Here is a 23,160-nt window from a genome sequence, read left to right on the forward strand (position 1 = left end):
AGGGCAGAAGTGGGTTTGATGCTCATGGTGATGAGCTGAAGCATGCTTTGGAAACATCAATTTCTCTCCCCAGTGACTAGAGAGAGCCCAGCACAGAAGCAGGCATTTTTTGGGTGACAAAATTTATTTAAGGAGGATGAACACTAACCTCCCAGTCTGCTCACTCGGGTTTGATTTTTCTCATCTGATGACCTCCTGCTGAGATTTCTGCACTTCCCCCCCCTTCAAGAAAACAGCAGAGGAATTTCCCCAGTAAGCAGTGGTGTGAAAGAGGCTGGTTAGCTTAAATCCTTCTGGGGGCTTTTATTACCTGCGTAGCCCAAAAATCTTTACCACCAAGCTGTCAGAAGTGTAAGAGACACTTAACAGCTTAGGAAACTGAAGTACAAGGGACTGAAGTGCCTGTGAAGGTCACTCAGCAGGACTGATTACACCAGGGAAACAATTCAGTCTTCCTAAGCCCTGTTTTAATGATTTCTCTATTTATATATGTGTAGTGCTATCCTGCCACATAGTCGGAGTTGTTTAAGGCCCTCAGCTTTGCAAGACAGGATTGTGAACCTATGTGAATGACACAGACCTATCCTGTGCAGGACAGCAAAGAGGTGTGTGTTGTCTTGATGTCTGTTTGACCATATGATGTTTAAGGGTCTCCCCAGGGCAGATCTGGGACCCCATCTAGAACATCCCATGTCTCAGTGTGTCCTGCACTGGGGAAATGGGGCTTAGAAAAGCCTTTAAAACAAAAAAAAAAATGTTCCACAAGGGAGCTTTTAAAGTTCACAGAACCTTTCCCAGTGAACAGAAAAAAAAAAAAAAAACAAAAACATTTTTAGGACTGTTTTTTTAACAAGTGACTGATTTACAGGAGCCAAATGGAAAAATGAACAAAGATGGTAAGGAAATGTCCTTTAGAAGGATCTTAAATATATATTTCATTTATGAACAAATTTGTTGCATTTCAGTCTTTCAAAATGTGTATTCTGGGATGTGGCTAATGTGAGTGTGTATGTGTGAGCATGCTGTTGTGCATTTTGGTATTTATACACTATATTAGTATTTATATACTACAGAAGAGCTATTTATAGGCAAGGCTACTTGAAATTCTTCACTTTAATATCCTGCCTTCAGTAACTTACAACAGTGCCAAACTTTTAACCATTTAATCAGATTTTTTTCCACGCTACAGCTAATTTATATGTTTGATCCCTTTACTTTTGCTTTACTTACAAGCTGAAAGTGTTCAGCTATTTTGAGAATGAAAGAGGAAGAAGTGTATTAAATAACCTCCTAAAATTACTTGGCTAGGTAGGTAATCCCATTTTGGAGTAGATAAAACCAGTTTGGATGGGACCATCCTGACAGTAGAGATAGGACTTTTTCCCCCCCTCTCTAAAAATCATAGAATTCTGGAAGAGTTTGGGTTGGAATGGACCTTAAAGGTCATCCAGTTCCAATCTCCCTGCTGTGGCTAGGGACATCCTCCACTAGACCAGGTTGCTCAAAGCCCCATCCAGTCTGGCCCTGACCACTTCAAGTGATGGGGTATCCACAGCTTCCCTGGGCAGCCGGGGGCAACGGTGCCACTGCTTTAATTTGCCTAGATGACAAGTCTCTGAAGAGATCTTGCTTTATATGTATACTGGATGGGTCCATTAGAGCTTGGCTGGTGCATCACCCCTGAGCACACCTCTTGTTTTACTCATTAGACTCTTTTAAATCTTTGCTAAGAAGTTCTCTTCCATCCTACAGTTGCAGAGACTGGGCAGAATAAAGGTGCTGTAGGTGTTGACCTGAACAGGAGTGAAGTGAGAACCAGAAGGACTTGAATGAAGTTGAAGATGCCATGATCTTGTCTCATGTTTAGAAGTGCCCAGGAAATGTAAGGGAAAACTAATGTAGCTATAAAAATGAGTATTTCATGCAGAACTGCATGTGCTCTACTCTCCCAGGTTTAGGAAAAAAGGAATTTGGACTGGCAGAAAACAGATGACATGGTTTGGATAAGGCACCTTTGGCATCTGAGGAAATGAGAAGAGCTTGATTTGTCTCTCCTTGGACAATAGTGGCTGAAAAGACTATGATTTTTTCCCACAAGTTCATGAAACACATCAACATTGAGAAGGGGAAACTTCTTAAAAGCTGTTTAAGGTAAAGAGAATAATGCTGGCACAAGAACAAATGGACATAAACCAAGTATGAATAAATTCTGGCTGGAAATTGGGAAAAAAGATCATTTGCAAGGATCAAAGGAATGAAGTTCTGGAACAGATTCCCTGTGGGAGTGTTAAAGAGAAGATTCTTCAGTTACTTATCCATAGAGCTTGGTAAATTTATGTGAAGTTTTACACAGTCTGGTTGCCCTTGCCAGCAGAAGACTAGACCCTAACTAAGGAGACCCCTTTCAATCCTATGTGTTTGAATTTTGTGTGCAATTGTCTATATGGAACATGCTTGGGAGTACTTGAATGGACTTTCAGGATTTACTCTGAAATCTTCTTGATCTGGACCCAGAGAAAGTAAACCAAGCATTTCAGAAAGAGGACAAGCAGAGGAAAAGCATCAGTCAGGAGAGGAGAGAGAGAGACGAGAGCAAGTCTCTCATAAGATTAAGCCTTCCCAAAATATCTATTCCTCTTCTTTAGTACTACAGGGATCCAGGGTGCCAAGATGAGAGATAAGCATTTGTAGGTACCTAAAGGAGGGTAAGTCCTACCTGCAATTTTATACTCCACTGTCTTGGCACCCTTTAAATCTAGAAACTAGGTTTGTTCCTTCCCACTAAGGAGAACGTAATCTCTGGTTCCAAGCAGATAAAGCTCTTCCAAGGAGGCAGAAAGAACTGTTTCCTGATGACAGAAATGGTTCTTCACATTTATAGGAACACAGAAGTCTTCTAATGTTTACCATTACATAAAAATTTCAGTGCTGTGAGGATTAAACTGAACCCCTCTAGTATCATGGTTCAGTAGGAGAGGAGATATTTTTAAGATGCATAGAGAAAGTAAACCATTAATAGGAAAAAAAAAATAATATCAGCTGTCAGAGGACTTGAGCCTTCAGGAAGTTAGGGGACAACAGAGATGACTAAGCCAATACATCCAGGAGAATGGACCTATAAGTACTTCCATTTCTGAACTGGTTCATTGCACAGAGACTTGACCATCACTTACACTACACAGATAGGATGATACGATATTCCACATTCCACAAACAGTGCACTTCAAAGCACTTGATGAAAAGATGATACAAAATAAACTTTATCCTCTCTTTTCCCCCATGCTGGGGAATAAAGCAAAGAGATCATCTTGTTTCTGAATTGCTTCTGAATGTCACCACAGTGGGATGGCTTAATCCTCAGAGATTTACACCACCATAATCTTTCAGATCTGATTTCTCATAGCTAGAAGTCAACAATGATGCATTATTCCTGTTTGTGGTGTTAACTGTACTTGGGTGACTAAGAGAATTAAATACATGAACAGGGCTTTTTCAGAAAAGAGGAGGAAACCCTTTAATTTGAGTTTCAAACTTAAGCACATGTAAGTGCTGCTGAAAGATTCTGGAGGGCATTCACAAAGATGTCACGTCTGCCATGCAAGTGAGAGAAAAGACCAGGGAAGCAATATAAAAAGTGGGTTAATTTTGAAACAGATAAGGAAAGATCATCAGAGTCAAAAAAGTCTGTCACCAGAAGTTATCCTGCAATTTTTAACTGTTGGTAAAATAATCTGCTCTTAATGATCTGTACAGTTAAAACCTTCTCTAATTAGTCAAATTACAAGCAACATTTACTGGTAGTTTTCTTCAAGGCAAACCTTGCTGCCACTTGAAATAACACTTAGGAAAAAAGGCTACTTATTATGTTTCCTTCACTGTATGTTCTTACCAAGTCCCACAGGCAGCAGTTGAACTCTGGGACAAGTAGGACATGGCTGAATGCAACATGTGAAGATGCAAATGCCTGAAGCTTGAGAGAACAACAAATGCTGTGAGACCTGCAGAAGCTGCTCTAAGACTAAAGGCGAGGAGCAAAGCATCAGCTGATCCCTGTGAACTACTAAAGCTTGGTGAAGTGTCCCAAAACCAACTCAACTCTGAAACTACCACCACGATATTCTGTGCTGATGGGAATCCAGAAATCCTTAATCAGATGCGTTCTCTAATAGGAAGGTTAAGAAGTTACTGACCAGAGCTCCTACACTTGTAACTGTACAAATGAGGGAACTGGCTTTGGTCAGACCTTGGCTTCTCACTTGCTCTCACGCTTCAGGAGCAGCCCTTGCAGCCATCCCTGAATTCTAATGTTGTTCAACAACTTCAAAATTCAAACTATCTGTTTATATATGCACCACTACAGTGTTAATTTGGTTAATGATTATTTTTGAAGAATAAGAATTGATATTCAGTAATAGAAATTAATTACACTGATGTACCATCAGCTCCAATGATGTTCTGTATGGAGAAACTCTCTCTAAAATCAGCACTTCTTTTAATTATTATTAAAATAATAGGCACCTCTTCTCATTTTAAGCATTATCAGTGTTAATTAGGCCTTTGCTTAGAAGACTCTACTCTGAGTCTAGTTAGAGCTTCTTGGTTTAATTATGCTGATGTTTGCTATTGAAACTTGCCCTCCCATTTAGGATCAATTCTACATCTTCTCTGACTGACTGGTTTATTGCAAAGCTGTAGGAAAGATTCAGCAGTAAATCAGGCTCACCCTTTGACAACAGAGGATTACTGGGAAAGGATTTCAACCAGAAAGATGTTAATAATTAAGAAAGCCAAAAGGGCATGAGTAATTTAGTTTTGAAAAATGCACACCATGCAGTTAGCCAAGTAAAAAACCATGTACTTTTAATGTTTCAGATACTGCTAATCTTTCCAAAAGCAGCCATGCATAGCAAGAGACGATCTTTTATTCTTAGGATGTTGCTTAACCTGCTACCCACTGAAATACTCACTAAATATAATGTATTTTTATTACTGGGCATAAAGATGAGTCAAAAAGCTACCTAGAAGAAAAATGACAGCTACAGAAGACTTAGTTTAAAAAAATTGGGCCACTGATTGGGCAAATCAGTGCTGAAGGTCCGTTTTCAGGCTCTGCAGGTTGATTTTTCATCTCTTCTATCCCCTCAATGCTTATCTTCTACTTTTGGATACAACATTCTCCTATACACATTGAGAGAAAAGGAGGAGTCCTGGGTTTTTGAAATGCAAAACACTGGGATATGGAACATTAACAGTAGGTTCTGATCATGCTCCCTAGAGATGGCCCAGATCTTCCTCTGAGGATGTCACCATGATTACTCCATAAGGGCACACTTTCCCTGATCTATGAAAGAGAATGTACTTTTCCATGTAGTTTAAATAAAATCAAGCTGTTTTTTTTTTTTTTTTTTTTTTTGGTGTTAAACAATGAGAGAAAACTAACTACCACTGTACAATCAACTGATCTGTAAAGAAGGGTCCAAGGACAGCTACCAGTTGCTGCATTACACTGAAGATGGAAGTCTTTAAACTATGGACATTTTCTCATCATTAATATTTGTCTGTTCAAACTTTTTTCTTATTTGCAGTTTTTCCTGAATCTGTCTTTAATCCTCAATGGAAAAAGAGGAGAAACATTGAATTGTAAATTCACCCAGAGAAGTGAAGTCAGTAGGGCAACCATGTTTCTTGTCACACCACACAAGCCCTATGCAGCAAAGACTTCATTTTAACTGTTCACTAGGTCAATAGTTGAGCATCTCTGCTCTTCATCCTCAGCCTCTCACAGCTGTTATTTTTCATTGCTCAAAACCTGAAAAGAAGGATACTACTACAGAAAAAAATTGATTTGTTCAACCTGATTTTTTGGTGAACATATGATGCTTGTGTGGTGTCAACGCTGTGTTGCTGTTAGTGTCAAATCAGCCACCCAGAAAAATATTTAAGTCCAACTCAATCATATTTACTGTCAGACTCTTTTATTTAACCATATATATGCTATTTCAATATTTTTCAAAGGCTAAGTGCATTGTGGAACTGTCTGTTTCTCTTAAAAAGTCCTAAAGTAATTTAGCTCATTGTTCTGCTTAATAAATAACTGTGATGATTTTTTTTTTAACAGCAGATGGTTTCTGTTCTCTAACAATTCAATTACTTTTCTTCTTTGTTGAAGAAAGACCTGGGTCCTAGACTTGCATTACGTAAACAAACAGGAGCATAAGGCTGGATTTTGTTGCTGTGTACACTAATGCATCATGACTGATGTCTACAGATTTTGCAGATTTATGCAACCAGAGGTTTTGAGATCATAACATTTTTGTATTAGGAAAAGAAACCCAATATATAATTAGTTAAAGCTCCCATGTAAGAGTTGGCAGCTGTGGATCAAAACCATGAAGACTCCACACAGAAAGTGCACTCACCTGTGTTACAAAATGGACCATAGACATTTAATTAAAACACATCACTGTACAGGGCTCCTGCTGTATTCACAGACACTTGTGTTCTCCTGACTTGCCTTACCTGAGTAGGAAGGGTGAGGATGAGAGATGATTTGGAGGGGAGGGCAGGGACAAGGGAATGGGTAGAAACACTGATATGATGTTAACACAGGGTCACAGCACTTACAGAGGTATTTCCTACCTAAATGACTGGAAAGTTCACCCTTCCAGACATTAGGGACCACTCTGGTGACAATGAGGAAGAGATGCAACCTCAACACAGCATGTTCACGGTGCATTTTTTAAAAAGAAACACAAAGACAATAGGAAAAATAGGAAGGAAGAGCATACCTTTCACTACCTTATCCAGATAGTGAGCTTGGGAGATAAAAGACAGGACATTTAAGGTAGGATTGAATAAGTGCATTGCGGCTTACTACGAGACTGTGCAGGTGCTAGAAAGGCAAAGGAGAGTTTGCTGTGATATGAAAAGAAAAACCTTGATTATGAGGAAAGAAAAAAGGAAGAAGGGTGGAGCACAGTGCTCCTCGGTCAAATGGCTCGAGAAGGCTGTGTTAAGGCATTCAGTTATCTTTGCTCATTAAGATTAGGAAGAAAAACAGGAAAGTTTTATATATATATATATTTTTGGTTTTATATATAGGTATATATGTGTATATCTGTATATCAGGATAATGCTCTGCTCATTTCCAAGTCTACTTTACTGACTGCTTTCCATTTCATCAGGAAAGCTGAGACATTTGAAAGTCCTCCACCTTACCTGACTGCCTTATATTTTTCCACACAAAAAGTCACAGTTCTGTGACCGTAACCAGATTGGTAGAGGCTTTTCACTGGATCTTTCTAATGGTAATACACTGCATTTATGCAGCATTTTCTAGCCCCAGATCAAATGACTTTACAAATATTAAATTAATTACATGGCAACTCTACCAGATAGACAAGTATTAATATATTCATTTCAAGGAGGGCTAAAGAAAAAGCAAAAAAGTTATAGATGTCATGGGAGCAGTCATGTACCCAATTCCCATGGAACGCTGATTTGGAAAACCACCTTCTTATTAATTTTCTGGTATCAAGCAGAAGGCTGGTGGCAAAGACGTCCTGCCTCGGAGAGCCCCGGTGCATGCCAGCAGGCGGCACTCTCTGTCCTAACACCAGCTGGTCTTTATTAATAAAAGAGAGGCTCTGAGTCTTGCATTTCTCTATTTCAATACCTACTTCAACATTATTTCCCTTGTTCTTTAGCCTGTTCCCTGCAATCTCTGTCTCAGTTGTGTCCTGGTAATTGTTGAAGAAGTTTTTGTTTCAGGTTCATTCAGACACACTGTCCACCTGGGAGGTCATGTCCCTTGCAGGAATTATTTTTCCATCCTGTGAATGTAATAGATCTGTCAAGGAACTATTGTCCATAATTGGAGAGGGCTGGGAGGGCTCACCTAGTGTGGGGGGATTATGAGGCTTGGCAAAGAGGTGAATTAATCATGTTGATGTGGCGGGAACGATGCAGGAAGCACAGCATCACCATCTGCTCAGATGGTGGCTGAAGCCTAGGAATGTATCTCTTGGATTTTGATATCCACAGCAGCCCAACCTGTTAACTCAGGCAGTCACTGTGCAGCTGATGGCAGTGAAGGCAGCTGCCAATGCCAACCATGTGTCAGTTATGTATCAATATTTTCTTGTAATTTGAAAAAACATGGGGCTTCCTATGGGAGTAACGGGAACCTTTTTTTTTTTCTAAACCGTACAGTCTATACTTCTGGCATAAAAATATAATCTTATTTCCAACAGAAACTCCTTTGGAAACCCTGTGGGCATGTGAGACGTCCTGAGAAATTAAACAGGAGTCCAGAAGAAAAGCTATTTTTCTAAGGTGTCCTCTGCACTGAAAGGCACCACTACACTCAGCTCCATGTCACCACCCTACTCCTAGAAGCCACTTTAGAACTGCTATGGGAGGAGCTCCTGTGACCATTTTTCAGTGTGAAAGCCCCCTTGTTTCACCAGCCTGAGCTAACTTGGTTTTGCTATGTCTGAAACACAATGAGAACAATAAGGAGTATTTATTTTGGCTCATAGAGAGGGAGGGAAGGAAGAGAGAAGTGAGAGATGCTGCAGGCAGGTCCTTGAGAAGGACTTGTTTCTCACTACACTCTCCATTTCCCAAATGTTCTTTTTCTCTTTATCTTTCCTATGAGGTAAAGTGGACAAAGCCTCCGGGAAATGACTGGAGTTAAACTGAGATCACACAAATGTAAAGGAGAGGAGAAAGTAAACATCCATTCCTGAACCAGGGACAGCATAAGAAGTTTATGCTACAGGGTCAGGGAAAACACTGCCTTTGAAGTTCATCTGTGCTTAATATTTACTGGCAAATACGCTGCTAAACTATTTAAGGTCAGATTACCTTCAGATTGATTAAAGATCATGTCAGAACAATGCAGCAAGTGCCTATTTTCCACTGACTGCTGTAACTATGGTCTTCTCTTGCCCTAAGGTACCCATCTCAACCAGGCAGGGTGAGGTCCAGAGGGTCACACAGAGCTCAGCTTCTACTGTGGATGCACTTGAGCACTGACTGTTGGGCAGAGGGTAGAATCACAGAATCATTAAAGTTGGAAAAGACCTCTAAGATCATCGAGTGCAACCACTAACCCAGTACTTTCAGGTCCACCACTAAACCCTGTCCCTAAGCACCACATCTACAAGATAGCAAGAAACTTCCCCAGATGCTGGTAGGCTTATTTTTGTCTTGGGCCACGCATGGACTGAGCTGCTTTATGGATTCAAAGGGCACAAGTGGTGTGTTAGAAAGCTGGGGAAAAGAAACCAGGATCCACCTGTACTGTGCCTTGTCTGGATTCCAGCTGCTCCAGCAGAAATGGAGAGGCACTGATTACAGCCTCAGCCATTCAGAACATGTGTGATTATTTATGTAAGACTGATGAAAGGCAAACTTAAAGGGGCAGATTTCTCAAAAATCAGTTTTGCTATGTAAAACAAACCCCAGGCTGATGGCGCCGTAAGAAGAAGCCGGCGTGGGCCAGGCTGTCTGCCTGTCTGTCTGGGCATTGTTATTGCATACATCACCCCTTCGTGCCAGGACCAGATTTCCAAAAGGAGTTAAACATGCAGCTTTTGCGGGGATCAATGGGGATTAGGCACTGAGGTGCTTTGAAATCCTGCTAGGTAGGCTGCGGAGTGTTTGGAGAGCTAGCTGCTGGTCCCTCAGGTCTCCAGAGACTCTGGAATATTTAGCTCCAGCAACTGAACTTCCAGAGATGGCTTTGGTCTTGTGTCCAGGCTGTTCAAAGGGGAGTGGACATCCTGACTCCATCATGCAGGGAAGCCCCCTCTGCCATTATTTTTCCAAATACCCCTGTATCAATCATACAAACTGGAGAGGGAGTTCTCATGAGGGCTTGTACTCACAGGACAGGGAAGAACAGCCTTAAACTGGAGGAGGATAGGTTCAGATTGGGTATTAGGAAGAAATTCCTCACTGCAAGGGTGGTGAAGCACTCACACAGGTTGCCCAGAGGAACTGGGGCAACTGGATGCCTCATCTCTAGAAGTGTTCAAGAGAACACTGAATGGAGCTTGGAGCAACCTGGTCAAGTGAAAGGTTCCCTATCCATGTCAGCAAGGTTGGAACTAGATGATCTTTAAGAACCAAACAATTCTGTGATTCTATGATTCTTTATTAAACCTGGGAAATTTTCTGTGTTGCTTCCTGTGAGGCAAACCCTTAGAGCAGCCTGCTACAGAGCTGAGCTGTAATTTGGCCTTTCAGAGCTCACAGTAAGAAGGTTTATTTCATCTTTAAACTCAATGCTCCTAAAACCCACCATGGTCCCTGGATATAGTTTGGGCCAAAACAGAAGAAACTTGAATTCCTGCAATGTCTCTAACTAGGGATGAATCTGGATCATGCTGGAGAATCCATCAAGGATGTCAGGCACTGATGCTGTTGTCATGGTGTGTTTTGCTCCTTTCAGAACCTGACCGAACCCTTGTGCTGGGTTTCAGGATTCCTGCAGTTAGATAATCAATTCTGCTCTACTCTCCTGCACTAAGTTTCCTGAATTGGGATGATGAATGCAAGCTTCTGCATCAATTTCCTAGTTGGGGATTAACTGGGGTTACTCTTATGAAATCTCTGAATGCGAGCAATCAAGACAGTATATCCAGTGACACAACTCTTTGTAGGAGCAAACAGAATTAATCCACCGGGATCAGAGTACCTGGAACACCATAAGAAAGAGCCTCCTATGACCAACAAAACAAAAAGATGTCTTACTCTCACACATGTTCAGCAGGAAATGGAAGAAGTGTCCCTTACTGGTATTGTCCATTTCTACTGTGTTACCTGCACACACGGCAATACTGGTAAAGCATCACTTCAGCCATGGGGTTTTATGTTTGTCAGTGCTAAAGCAAACCAGGCCATGACATAGACACACATGGAATTACCATCAACAGAACAATTTGCCATGCAGGGAAATTACACAAGGACAAGGGGAATGCTTTCCACATACTTAATGTAATTCCAAGTCAATGTCCTTTCATTTGTGCCAACATAACTAGCTTATTACTCTTGCTAAAGCCATTCAATTTTCTTGGGTATTTACAGCTTTGCCAAATCTCCTTTACATTCTACACATTCATCAATGAAATATTCTGTAGGAAATAGTGTTTACAGCTTCAGAGGCAGGAGACTATGTACAAATTTGTTGCTAAATCACCATGCGAGGAGATGAGGAGGGGGGGAAAGTGAAAAGAAACAGCTTCAGCGCTCTAAGTATCAAAAAATGATTCCCAAACCAGGGCAGAGCTGCAACAGGAAGGTAGCAGCACACAAAATTAGAGCGTGCACCAGCAAAATCTCAATGCTGACTGCATTGCAGTGCTGGCCTTCCTCATGATAACATTTATACTTAGAGCGAGGAATACTACAAATAAATTTAATTACCATGAAAGATAAAAGCTTGTTGTTTGAAAACAGTCCAGGCATATCAGCTGTGTGGAGAATTATCATATAGTGAACGAATGGCATTTTGGTTTTACAGCAGAACTAATAAAATGGCACTAAGGGGATGAATCAGGCTTTTTTTTTTTTCCCTGCATAAATAATTTCCACATAAAACTGTCCCCTGGATTTGGGGCCTTTTGCTGAATTTTTTTGGTGTTAAACTCTTTAATGAATCTATGCTGTTCTCCAAATCAAACTGCTTGAATAAAAGGCTATAAAATAATATTATAGAAACAGAGGATTTATATTAACACACAACTGCTCTCTTTCATTTTAAAGTATTCTACTTTCTCTACTTTCATTTTAAAGTGTTTAAGAAAGGTGGGTTTTTCAATCTCTTTCTCAGGAAAAGAAATGAAAGCTGCTAGGGACATTGACAAGAAAGCAGAATGCAGTGTCTAATGAGACAGAGGAAGTTTTAAAAGCTAGATATTTTTCACTGGGGGATGCATGTGGAGACCACAATATGACAGGATGACATTAGCATAAATAAATACTAAGTAGAATTGAGCCACAGGTATGGTTTGTACCATTATCCTAATGCTGAAATTAAAATACTGAGATCAGGCTTCATTTCCTGTCTTTGCGTGTGCAAATGCACCTGGTGCTCAAGCAAAGGAAGTGATGTCTCATATAACTAAGCTGCTAATCCCCATAATAACTATGCTGATATTTGTCCAGGTATTGCTAGTGGTTGGTCGTGATGAAGTGTGATTTTTAGTAATCATGACATAATGAAAGTAACATAGAGGTAAATTTTCTTGTCTTTAAAATAAGTTGATTAAAATAAAATGACTGGAGGAGAATTTTCATTCTGGAACAATTCTTCTAAAGTCAACTGAATTTTTTCAGGTCCACACAGACTTTATTGAGAACAGAATGGAATCACTAATTTAGTTTTCTATTAATATACAATAAAAGGTATCTGGGGAGTTTAGGGTTACTGATTTTACAGCGCGTAGCATATAAGGAAGGGGGACTGAAGAGGCTGAATGCATGACAATCAGAAAGAAGGAAGAACTGAAAATGTATTAAGTAGTTAAGTGAGAGAAGGAAAAAGGTAAAGCCAAGGCAGTTCTTAATGATGCTGCAAATTGCTTAATATGAGAACTGAACCTTTTTGCATGCTTTAGGCATATTGTTGGCTACTTATTAATAATAACATCAATAATAAGAGACATGACAGAGAGAGCTCATGAGTAGTGCCAGTGCATGAGGAATACAGAAGCAAAGTGAGAGGGAAGTGAAATGGTTAGAAAGGTAGCAGAACAGACAGGGATAAGCAAGGGATAAGCAAGACAGAGTTAAATACCAGTCAGAAATCATCTGACTGCAGTTTCCTCTTTTATATTGGCAAGCCAAGTGACAGTGCAAATAGTGTAGCAAATAAAAGCAAAGAAAGCTTAAAATCAGATGCATGTTTCTAAACGTCCTGTCACCATAGTACAGAGGAGTCTTGGAGGCTGCAGAAGGACCTCTCAAGAGGGGTAAAGTGGGATGTTTTTAAAAAAAGCTTCTAGCTGACATTTAAAGGCTTGTCAAACACTACACAGGTGTACTTCGTGTCTGATAGTAAAAAATATATATAGCCATGTCACCAACAAATGAAAGGACATTTTGTCTTGCTCCCACATGAAAATGTATGATGTCAGAATTTGAAATCCAAGAACAAAGGTGCTCATGCTACACTAAGTCACACATATTCAATTAAGCATGCGCCTTTTCTCCTCCCTGATCATCAATTATTCTCTTAAAAGGAGTTGGGTTTTCTTTCTCCCTACCAATAGTGCAGTGCTCTCCATTCCAGCCCGGGCTGCATTCACACTTGCCGTCCCGGCAGGTCCCGTGCTCATTGCAGCGTGGGTGACACGCTCGCTGATCACAGGCTGTGCCCATCCAGCCCTCCTCGCAGCGGCAGGTGCCTCCGACACAAATGCCATGTCCTCCGCAGTCCGCTGCACAAATCTCTGTGGGAGAGGAGACAACAGACAGGAGGGGATATGGGTGGAGAGAGAGAGAAGGGACGGGGGGAAATCCAGAGTGTTACTGTTAAGAAAAGCAGACACACTTCACTACCTCGCCTTACGGGGCAATGAAAGGAATTCCTAGAGCTCATAACACTAATCCTCCCTGACAATAAGAATCTAATAAGTATATTACAAAAAAGAGATGGACATGGCTTGCAAGGGTCTGCTGTGATTGATCCTCCTATTTGCTTTCTAATTCCTTGGACTCTTCAAGCTTTTGTGATGCTCAAATCCGAAGGGGAAGGCTTTTCCAATAAGCAGAACGGAAGTCACATTTAATTAAAATCTGGTTAAGTGTGGAAACAATGTGCTGATAAACTACTGATGCTAAAGTTAAGTGCTGACAAAGCCTGTTTATTACTTCTTAAACCACGGTTCTGGGGATGGGATTAATTAAATACCTTCTGCCCTTTTTAAAATTAAGAAAGGATGTATCTATTTCCACTAAATCTGCACATCTTCTATGTCCCTCTTCTCCTACTACCCCATTAAAAATCGCCTCTCAGATATTCAGATGGAACTGTATCCTTTGTGAGCCACACACACTGGAGCTGATAGGATGATGCTTGCTCCCAAGTCTTATCCAAGTCAATGGAGGCAGAGCCACAGCCGGGTGTCTTGGTACTTACCTTCAAAAAGCAAAGAGCTAAAGGACCTTGCCTTTTCAGGGATGATGGCCTTCCCAAATCTCCCTGAGCCCTAGCAGGCCTGAGAACACAGGCATAATATTTTTGCCCATCGCTAGACTTTTATCTAAAACCTGGCATAGCCTTGGTATGAATTTGGGAGATGTGTTTTTATCTACACTGTGGTTGTCTGGAGAAACAGAGACTTGGTGGAGAAGAGATACCCATGAATCAGGCGTTAAAGTGCCTGTTACCATCATTACTATACAGGACTGATTTCAAGGAAAAAAACAAAGCCCAAATACTAATGCAGAGTAGCACTGCAAATGAAATGAAATGAATCTATTTCTTCTCCAGACTCATTACTTGGCGGCTATTACTTTCCCACTCTCATAAGTCCTGACGACACTCTCCCTTCCTCAACTGAAGGAGAGGTAATTCACAGTATTTCAGTCTATGAGGTCTTCTCTCTGACTTCTGTTTGGTGCTTCTAAATTCCCAAATGTTTTGACCTCAAGCCTTCTGCTTCACTGATCCATTTTACAGATTTTACAGGGTAAGGACAGAGTTCCTTTTGGGGACATGGAGATGTGGCCAGAAGAAGTGCTGAGCAGGGCTGGGCTGGAAGCACAGAAAGGGGTACCAGGGTTAGTCTGCAATGCACATTTTTTCTCTGTGTCACTGGCTGCATATAAAATATTCAAAACTACTCAGCATGCATTAATATCACACCTGACTGAAATACAGATGTACTTAAGTTGCTTTTAGTCTTTTGCTAATAAATACTCCATTTACAGGACACTTGGGCTGTTCAAGAACTTTTGAAATGCTTCTGATATAGGGCTGGAACACTCATTTCAGCTTCAGGAGGAAAGTGGTGCACCACAGCAGAGAGCTGCGAAGTCTTCAGCCCCTTATGATGAAATGGACTTCTGATGAAAAGGATCAGAGAGTTCTTTGGACAACAGTAATTAATTTATGATAGGAACAACACTAATGCCTTGCATGTCTAGAAAACACCTCATTTTTCAAATGTGACATGAGAACAATATCTAGTCCTTGCTTCCTGTAAAGCTTAGGGTGGTGGAACAGTTTCCAGTAAAACTCTTTTTACTGCAGCATCGTGGATGTCTCCAAACTCCCTCAAACATTTAGCCCTATATGCTTAAGTCCCCTAGTGAAAGAAGTCTGGAGTTCAAATGGGCTTAAGACACTTCAGAACTTGTCTGCATAGTTTAGAATCAAACTTGCAAAACTATCTGGGTATCTTGGGTACTTAAAACAGAGCATGTGCACACATAACTTGCTGTTGGGATATAACAGAATCTAACGTAGGGTTTATTGGAAGTAAGTAGAAATTATACTATCAAACAACAAAGGCATGGCTGAGGAAGGGCTTGAGTTGCTGTCTGAAGTTTTTACTTTGCATCTGGCATGGAGACACAGATTTTCACAGCTCCTAACTTCGAGGGAGGTAATACCATACTATAGTACCTGATAAGAGCATAAGGGGTGGGCAGTTAGTGACTTGCTGAAGGGCTGGAGCCCAGACCTGTGTTTTCTGCTTTTTTCCCCAACTGCCAGACAGCATCACAATGGAGTGTGGGCTGGTCAGGGTGATGAACATACAGGACCTGCAAGTTGATTAATACAGCAGTAAAGATGCACTTAAAAAAAAAAAAAGTAAATTTGGTTCTCCTCGGATGACCTATCAAAAAAGCCTGAAAGTCAGGGAAGGATAAAGGAAACAGTAGATAAAAAAATCAAAAGCTAGATTTATGCTGCTAAAATTTCAGCAAGCTGAGAAAAAAATACCTTGAGACAGTACAAAGTCTGAGAGTACTGGTATTTAAGCCCTAACTCCAAAAATTATTCTTGCAGCCTCTCGTGTTTTCCAGCATGTTTTTACCATAGGAATACTCTAGTTTGATGGCAATCCCTTCTCTGGTTATTAGTTTACATTCTTTATTCATAAGCGCTTAACTTTGATCTCAGAATATCAAATAAGATGTAATCTTTCTTGCTCCCAGTTTACCAAAAAATCCAGAGGATGCTAACTTGGTCACTTCACACCTTCATTATATCCTGTTCTCCCTCTTTGTAAAAAAAAAAAATCTTTAATCTAAATCTACCGTCTCTTAGTTCAAAAAAATTATCCCTCATCTTATCACTACAAGCTCTATTAAAATGTCTATCCCCATCTTTCTTGTAAATCCCTTTTAAGTAGTAAAACAGCCACAATGAAGTCTCCCCATAGCTTTCTGTCCCCCAGGCTGAACAACCCTAACTGCTTCAGTCTGTCCTCATAGCAGAGGTGCCTCAGTCCTCTGATTATCTTTGTGGCTTCCTCTAGACTTGCTCAAACAGATCCACATCCTTCTTGTTTTGGAGATGCCCACAAGTGGGTCCCAGAGCTGGATGCAGCACTCCAGGTGGGGCCACACAAGAGTGGAGGGGTAGAATCCCCTCTCTTGCCCTGCTGGCCTCGCTGCTTTGGATGCAGCCCAGGGCACAACTGACTTTCCTGGGCTGTGAAAGCACATTGCCAGGTCATGTCCAGCTTTTCATCTGCCCCCAAGTCCTTCTCCTCAGCTCTCAATCCCTCATCCCTAAACCTGTATGGATACCGATGGTTCCCCTGGTGCAGCACCTTTCAGATAGGGTAACCAAGGCACAAAGAAGGAAAGTGATGGATCCACAGGGAGATGCGAGTTCTGAGACAGGTGCATGAACTCCTTAATGTCCCAATATGCAGTCTTGTGTCCTACAGGTAAGATGGAAATGTCAGATGTCTACAGAGTGGTAGTGGAGGAAAGAAACCCAAAGATAATAGGAATAGTGACAGTCAGAAATGTTCCTGGAGTTATTTAAAGGTGTTAAACTAGGACAATAGAGTGCATTCAAAAATGGTGAAGTGAGGAAAAAAAAAATCATGTTCTGAAAAGCAGAGCCTCTGTGCAGTCACTCTGAGGAAAAAAGATGGAAAACTCCCTGGGACATTTACATCCTGACTGAAATATTTCTTAGACAACATTCTGCCAAGGAACAATCTTCCACACGTGGGCCAGGGATATGCACTGCATGGTACAAACAAACAGATCTTCGGCTAACCCACAACAGGAATGCTGGGAATATTTTGGATTTCATCTCCTACCACCCATGCACACAAAAGCATGCAGGTTGCAGGTTATGAATGTATAATTCATACATAATGGTAGTTTGGATTCCCAGACCCCAAGAGCTGTAATACAGACTCCCAGCTGTAAAAAACATTTGTGAAGCAAACTACTTACTGCAGTCTCCCTAAAAATGTAGTTTAATTATTTCTGACAGGGAACCAGGAGCCAGGAACTCTCAAAACTAAATCTTCCATTTAGCTGCCAGTTTAAAGATAGATGGGTACCCTACAATTTAAACAGCCTTACAACACACAAACTCCTACATGCCCTGGTCCTTTACAACACAGCCCTCTCAAATGCTCACAGGTTTCTAATGGTTGATTAAATAGTCAGAATAGCTTTTACTTTCCTGGTGGCACTTAAAGAAATGATCAAAATGGATTTCAGATTAAGCTTCCACTTAAATACATGTCTTTTTGGACAGAATAAGACAGCTAAGGCTGTTTTACAGAAAAAGGCAGGTGAATCGTTTCTTTGTCATTCAGTCCCAGGGACAGAATTTGTCACCTCTGTTCTTACTACAAGCTGCATTTTTGGTACATTTCCCAATTCTGTTGTTAAAATTAGAGGACATGATTAGCTACCATCTGAGCTGCATGAGCAAATGAGAAGGAAAGCTTTTAATTCTTCTATTACAGTACTCACACACCGGCCAGCTGCACTATATTGCTCCTGCCTATTTAAGCTTAGAACACTCTGCCTGTGCATAAAAGACCTGTCTGTTAAATATTTTCACACCAGCTGTTCCCAAAAGGTGACTAAATATTTCCTTTCATCTTTAATTTCATCCAGTGTTTGTATGAACAGCTTAGCCACTCCTTATCCTTTCCTAGAGGTGCACTGTGTTTTACCTCATCTCACAGTGCAGCTCTTAAAGCTGTTTGTAGTTCCTTGAAGAGAGGGGATCCTCTAAGTAAATCTGGTGCCCAATTCTAAGAGCAAATATATAGCTTAATGTCCTCAAAACATACAATCAAACCAAGCACTTCTGTGACAAACATCTGGACTTTGAGTATTACCCTGTATTTTGTTCCCTGATGTTTGTACTTACCAGAGGGCACTGATGGATGCTAACTGATTAACCGATGCAGACTTTTCTCAAAGGAATCAAGTTCATATCAACATTCCCATCTGGGGTTTTGTCACGTTATTGTCGTGGACTGATGTCTTGCAGTTGCTTGAATCTCACCTCATGTTGTGTCAGTCTTATCTGAAGAACTGAATTGAGCCTAATTGACCTTTGTGGGTCAGATAGCTCCAGATGATGATTTACTCAAAATCTCTTTCATGGAGAATTTCTGGAGCAGGCAGCCCTCAAGGCATTGTTGAGCTTGGAGTGGCTCATCCAGAGGTCTCAGGTCATCATAAATATTATTCTTAGGAAAGGATAACACCATTCCCTTCTGCTTCTTTTTAATGCAAATAATCAAAAAAGAAATTACTCATCTTCAGTTCCAAGACCTGCTCTGTTTCATCACTGCTCATCCACACCAGGAACCAGCCCATTATTGGGGCTCAGAGCCAACCTGGTCTAATGGAAGGTGTGTCTGCCCATGGCAGGGGGGTGAGAACTAACTGACCTTTGAAGCCCCTTCCAACTCAAATCATTTTGTGATTCTATGAGCCCATACTCAATTGCCTGCTAGTCAGTTTTTAGACAAAAGGTTTTTTGTTTTGTTTTGTGGTTTTTTTCCCCTCATTATCTCCTCATGACTGGGGGAGGAACTTCTCTCTGGTATGTTAAAACTGCCTCAGAATTCCTAAAGGCTCTCTTAAAAATCCTAATCCATCTTTAATTCTACCCAAAATCTTGATAGTGACTGCTGATGTGCATTAACTTCTCCACAGTGTGTTGACAAAAACTGTAATGTAATTTTATTCTGTCTCCTTCAGCATGTCTCTCTCTGTTGTTGTTCACTTAGTTTAAGAATCTCAACTATCAGAGGCCAAGATTATCCTTTTTGTTCTGCATTTGCACTGTGCCAGGTGTAATGAGGTCACAGTCCATTAACAGCACTTCAGGAGTTAGAATACTAGAGCAATTACTCATATAAATAAAGAACTTGTACCTGCTTCTCTCTTTTTTTTTCATACCCTGCTAAAAACTGACATAAATCTGCACCCTTAAGAACAAAAAGTCTGTTATGTTGCCTTTGATATTTCAGAAGAAAAGTGGGAAAAGAAACCTTTGTTCATGGCCCTTTTTAATTGATGAAACAGACACAGGAGCCTCCAACACAGGAAATGGCATAATTCAGAATTTCGTATTATTTTCACACCACATTAGAAATTGGAGTTGGAAAAGGGATAATGATGTTTATTTGTGCTTAATTTCTAGTAAATCCATTTCACCGTGTTTACCCCTATCCCCCCACATAACCTCATACTGGCATGACAACAGTTTAAAGCTTTCTAGCTTAGAGAAGAGCAATGCAGATGAAGATTTTTCTTTAGTATTCATGTGATGCAGAATAAGAGATTTAGCTGCTTCTGACCTGTCTGCTAAATCCTTTAATAAATATGGATTTAGTGCTAAAATATAAGATCAGGTGCAATTGCTCAGAGCTTCCTGAAAACTGGGTCAGTTCCAATGACCTTCAGTATATTAATAGAAAATTTAATAATTAAAAATCTGCCTTAACTGGGATTTTTCCATTTCAAGTTGGCTCATTTGAGGCCATTTCCAGCCTCTAACAGATTTTTTTTCCAGAAAAGCACAGAAGAAATGCACTGCATGGAGCTAAAAAGGTGAGTTTGGTGAGGAGTTAGGCCTTGTTTTCACAGCCTGCTTTAGAAGGTAATTTATGAGGAATATCTGGGAAAAGAAAGAAATATATAAATATAGATGAAAAGAACAGGAAGTGTTGTGATTAGCATGATTTAGATAGCAGTGAAGTGCTAAAGACATTCTTCATAACGAAACACATTTTGCAGTGTTATGAAACTCATTCCTGTGATTTGATAACTCTGCAGTGACATGAACTCCTGTGCTGCTACTGAAGAAGACATAAAGCACATTAGCTTTTAAAACCATTCTTTTTACAAATGTTATAAAGAAAGGATCAAACTAGGGAGCAAGAAAAAACCTCAAAGAAGAGGTGTGGATTTTCTGTCACTGCCAGTGGCAGATCTGTAGCATGAAAATCCTCTGAAAACTATCCTGGCTCAGTAGCGAACAGGGAATGATTGTGTAAGTTCTGTCCATGTCATTATTTGAGGGATGTATTTTTACCTTCAAAGGTCATGTCCTGAAAGCAATGTCTGTATAATTTAATGCCTTTAAACAGATAATCTGTTTATCTATTTTAAAGCATGCATCAAATATGTAAATATTACTAATGTAGAAAGAATACTACGACTAATAATAATAATAATAATAATAATAATAATAATCATCATCATCATCATTTATGTCTATAAATAAAAAACCTGTCCTTTAATGAACACAATTAAACTTTTGGTACTGAGATAACTCTCCATTCAAGGGCCTCAGTGTGTTTTACACAGCTCAGTAAACTGAATATAACTGAAAGGTAACAGCTATTTATTTTCTTTCCATGGATGAGGAAATCAAGATTAAAGGATGCTCTCTAGAGACTGAAAATGAATCCACTAGCTTTGCTAACATCCCTCATCAGGAAGAATACTGACCTTCAGCAATGGTTTTGAAATGTGACTTGGACACCTGAATTTTCACCTCCTGAAGCCCTGAGGAGCATCCTGGAATGCCTGCATTGGGGAATGCATATCCTGCATTACAGAGTGACTCTAACCAGGACACCTGATTTGGCCTGAATGTTGATTCTTGCCAGTTCTGCAGGAGGAGGACTGAGTACAGATCTTCAATACATGTGCAGGAAGGATAACTCTGCAACTCTGCACTTGCAGCAAAGACTGGGTATGCACAAAGGAGGTATAAAAACACACTCAAACAGAAGAGGGGAGAGCTTTCACTCTAAGTGGTTAAGCTGTATCTAGGAGAAAGGTTGGTGGAAACCTCTAATAAAAGAAAGGACCCATCTCTGTCTCTCAACTAGACACAAAAGATTAACCCCACTTCAGCTTTTTCCCCAAGTTTTCTCCTGATACTTAGTTCTTTGCTGGCATAAAGGTCTCATTTCTCTCTGGAGATCCAAATCAGGACCTGGGGTACCTCTGAGATGCCTAATTTGGAGATAAATATTCCACAGAGTAGGTCCTCACCTGGTGCTAAGGAGATCCAGGAGAAGTATTTGTAACTGCCCTGGAACCCACCCTCCATCTCCAGAATGAGTAATGAAGTGGTTTGGTATAGTAAGATACTTAAACTGATGTATGTCTGTCCTCCAAGACTGAGCCTTTAACTCTGTCAGCATGCAGGATCAAGCACAATGGGGTTCTTGGGCATTCTTGTCAGAAACAGCAACAGCGAGAACAGGAGCACAATGAACACCATTAGCTGCACAATACACAGTGGTACACCTGGAACCTCTTTTATAAAAGTATTTCACTTCAAAATGCGATTTCAGCTTCTTCATACATGCATAATTGTTTTCCAGGTCCTGTCTGGAAAGTTGTAATTTTGTGTGATGAAATTCCATTAAAGTGTTGTGGTGCTTTCGATCAGCTTCTTGTTTCTACAGTATTTATACTCTATTTTCATCCTTGGCCTAAATGCTAAAGATTGACCATCACATTGTGTCTAAAGCATCTCCTCTATGGCTGTGATTTATTTTTGTACTAGTGTCAACCTTCCATTTATTTATTATTATGAACTCTACTTTAAATTGTCTTTTGTCGCTGAATAGCAGGACATGAAATACCAGGTATTGTCAGGCTTCAGTCTTGAAGCCAAGATTTGTTGAATAAAAATAAATATCCCAAAGTGCAGGACTGTATTTTTCTCTTTGATGCTTAATTGAATCTCTATGCTTTCTGGGATGTGTTAAAGCTTCCCAGAAAAGAAACAAATCCCAATATATTAAATGACGTTCCTAAGAAGCATTCTTCTCTGGGCTAATTTTAACTTCCTCTCTGTCTGTAAGGAAGAGATAATTTGACAGCAGAAAAGCATTTTGCTCATGCTTAAAAAGAACTGATTTATTTTCCAATTTGGTACATTTCGATTTTTTCTAAAATAAATTCAAGAGATCATTTACAAATGTGTGTGCTGAAGTGATCACAAGCTAGATTTGGTTGGGATTCCCTTACTCAGAGCTCAGTCCCAATATGGATTCCCTTTTCTTCAGACAACATTTTGCCAGAGAACTTAGAAGTTTTATTGTTATTCGTCTTCTTCAAAAGGAGACACAGAACATGTATGAAACATGCAGGGCTGACATATCCAGAAGTTAGATGTCTGTCTATCCACACAAATGGGATGCAGCAGTAGCTGTTCCAGAAGGTTTTTGTCTGCTCTGCTATGCATACGCCTCAACACTGATCTGAAAGGATCACCTTTATTGAAAAGCAACAGAGCTCTCTCCAAAGCACTTTCAAACTTTCATCTGTCAACATCACTAGAAAGTGCTTATAAGTGCAAATTGTGATTACAGTTTTTAGAGTATGAACATCTTGTCATTTGGAAGGGGGCAGAGAGAATATACTAATTTCAGTGTATCCACATCAGACAGCTTAATAGATCATGGATTTCTGGCCTTTAGTAGACACCAATCTGCCATATGACAGTCATTGGTCTTATATTGTCTTTTTCTTGCTTAGTTTTGATGTTACTCTGTTTTACTGACTCACAGAATATCTTCCTTATTACCTAACCTTGGACATTCTAACTTAGAATGATATATAGAATCATAGAATGATTTGAGTTGGAAGGGACACTAAAGACCAGCTCATTCT

General features: G+C 40.2%; 1 protein-coding gene across 1 annotated transcript in view; it reads right to left on the reverse strand.

Moving 5' to 3' along the window:
• TENM4 (teneurin transmembrane protein 4) overlaps window positions 1-23,160 on the reverse strand; it is a 341,874-nt gene that overhangs the window by 105,789 nt on the left and 212,925 nt on the right. The window contains exons 13-14 of the mRNA XM_062514903.1: window positions 13,275-13,460; window positions 6,789-6,815 (exon numbers count right to left, since the gene is read on the reverse strand). Of these exons, the coding sequence (XP_062370887.1) occupies window positions 6,789-6,815; window positions 13,275-13,460 (213 nt within the window). The remainder of the gene's footprint in view (window positions 1-6,788; window positions 6,816-13,274; window positions 13,461-23,160) is intronic.

Source organism: Cinclus cinclus, chromosome 2 (assembly GCF_963662255.1).
Source record: "Cinclus cinclus chromosome 2, bCinCin1.1, whole genome shotgun sequence".
Lineage (NCBI taxonomy): Eukaryota > Metazoa > Chordata > Aves > Passeriformes > Cinclidae > Cinclus > Cinclus cinclus.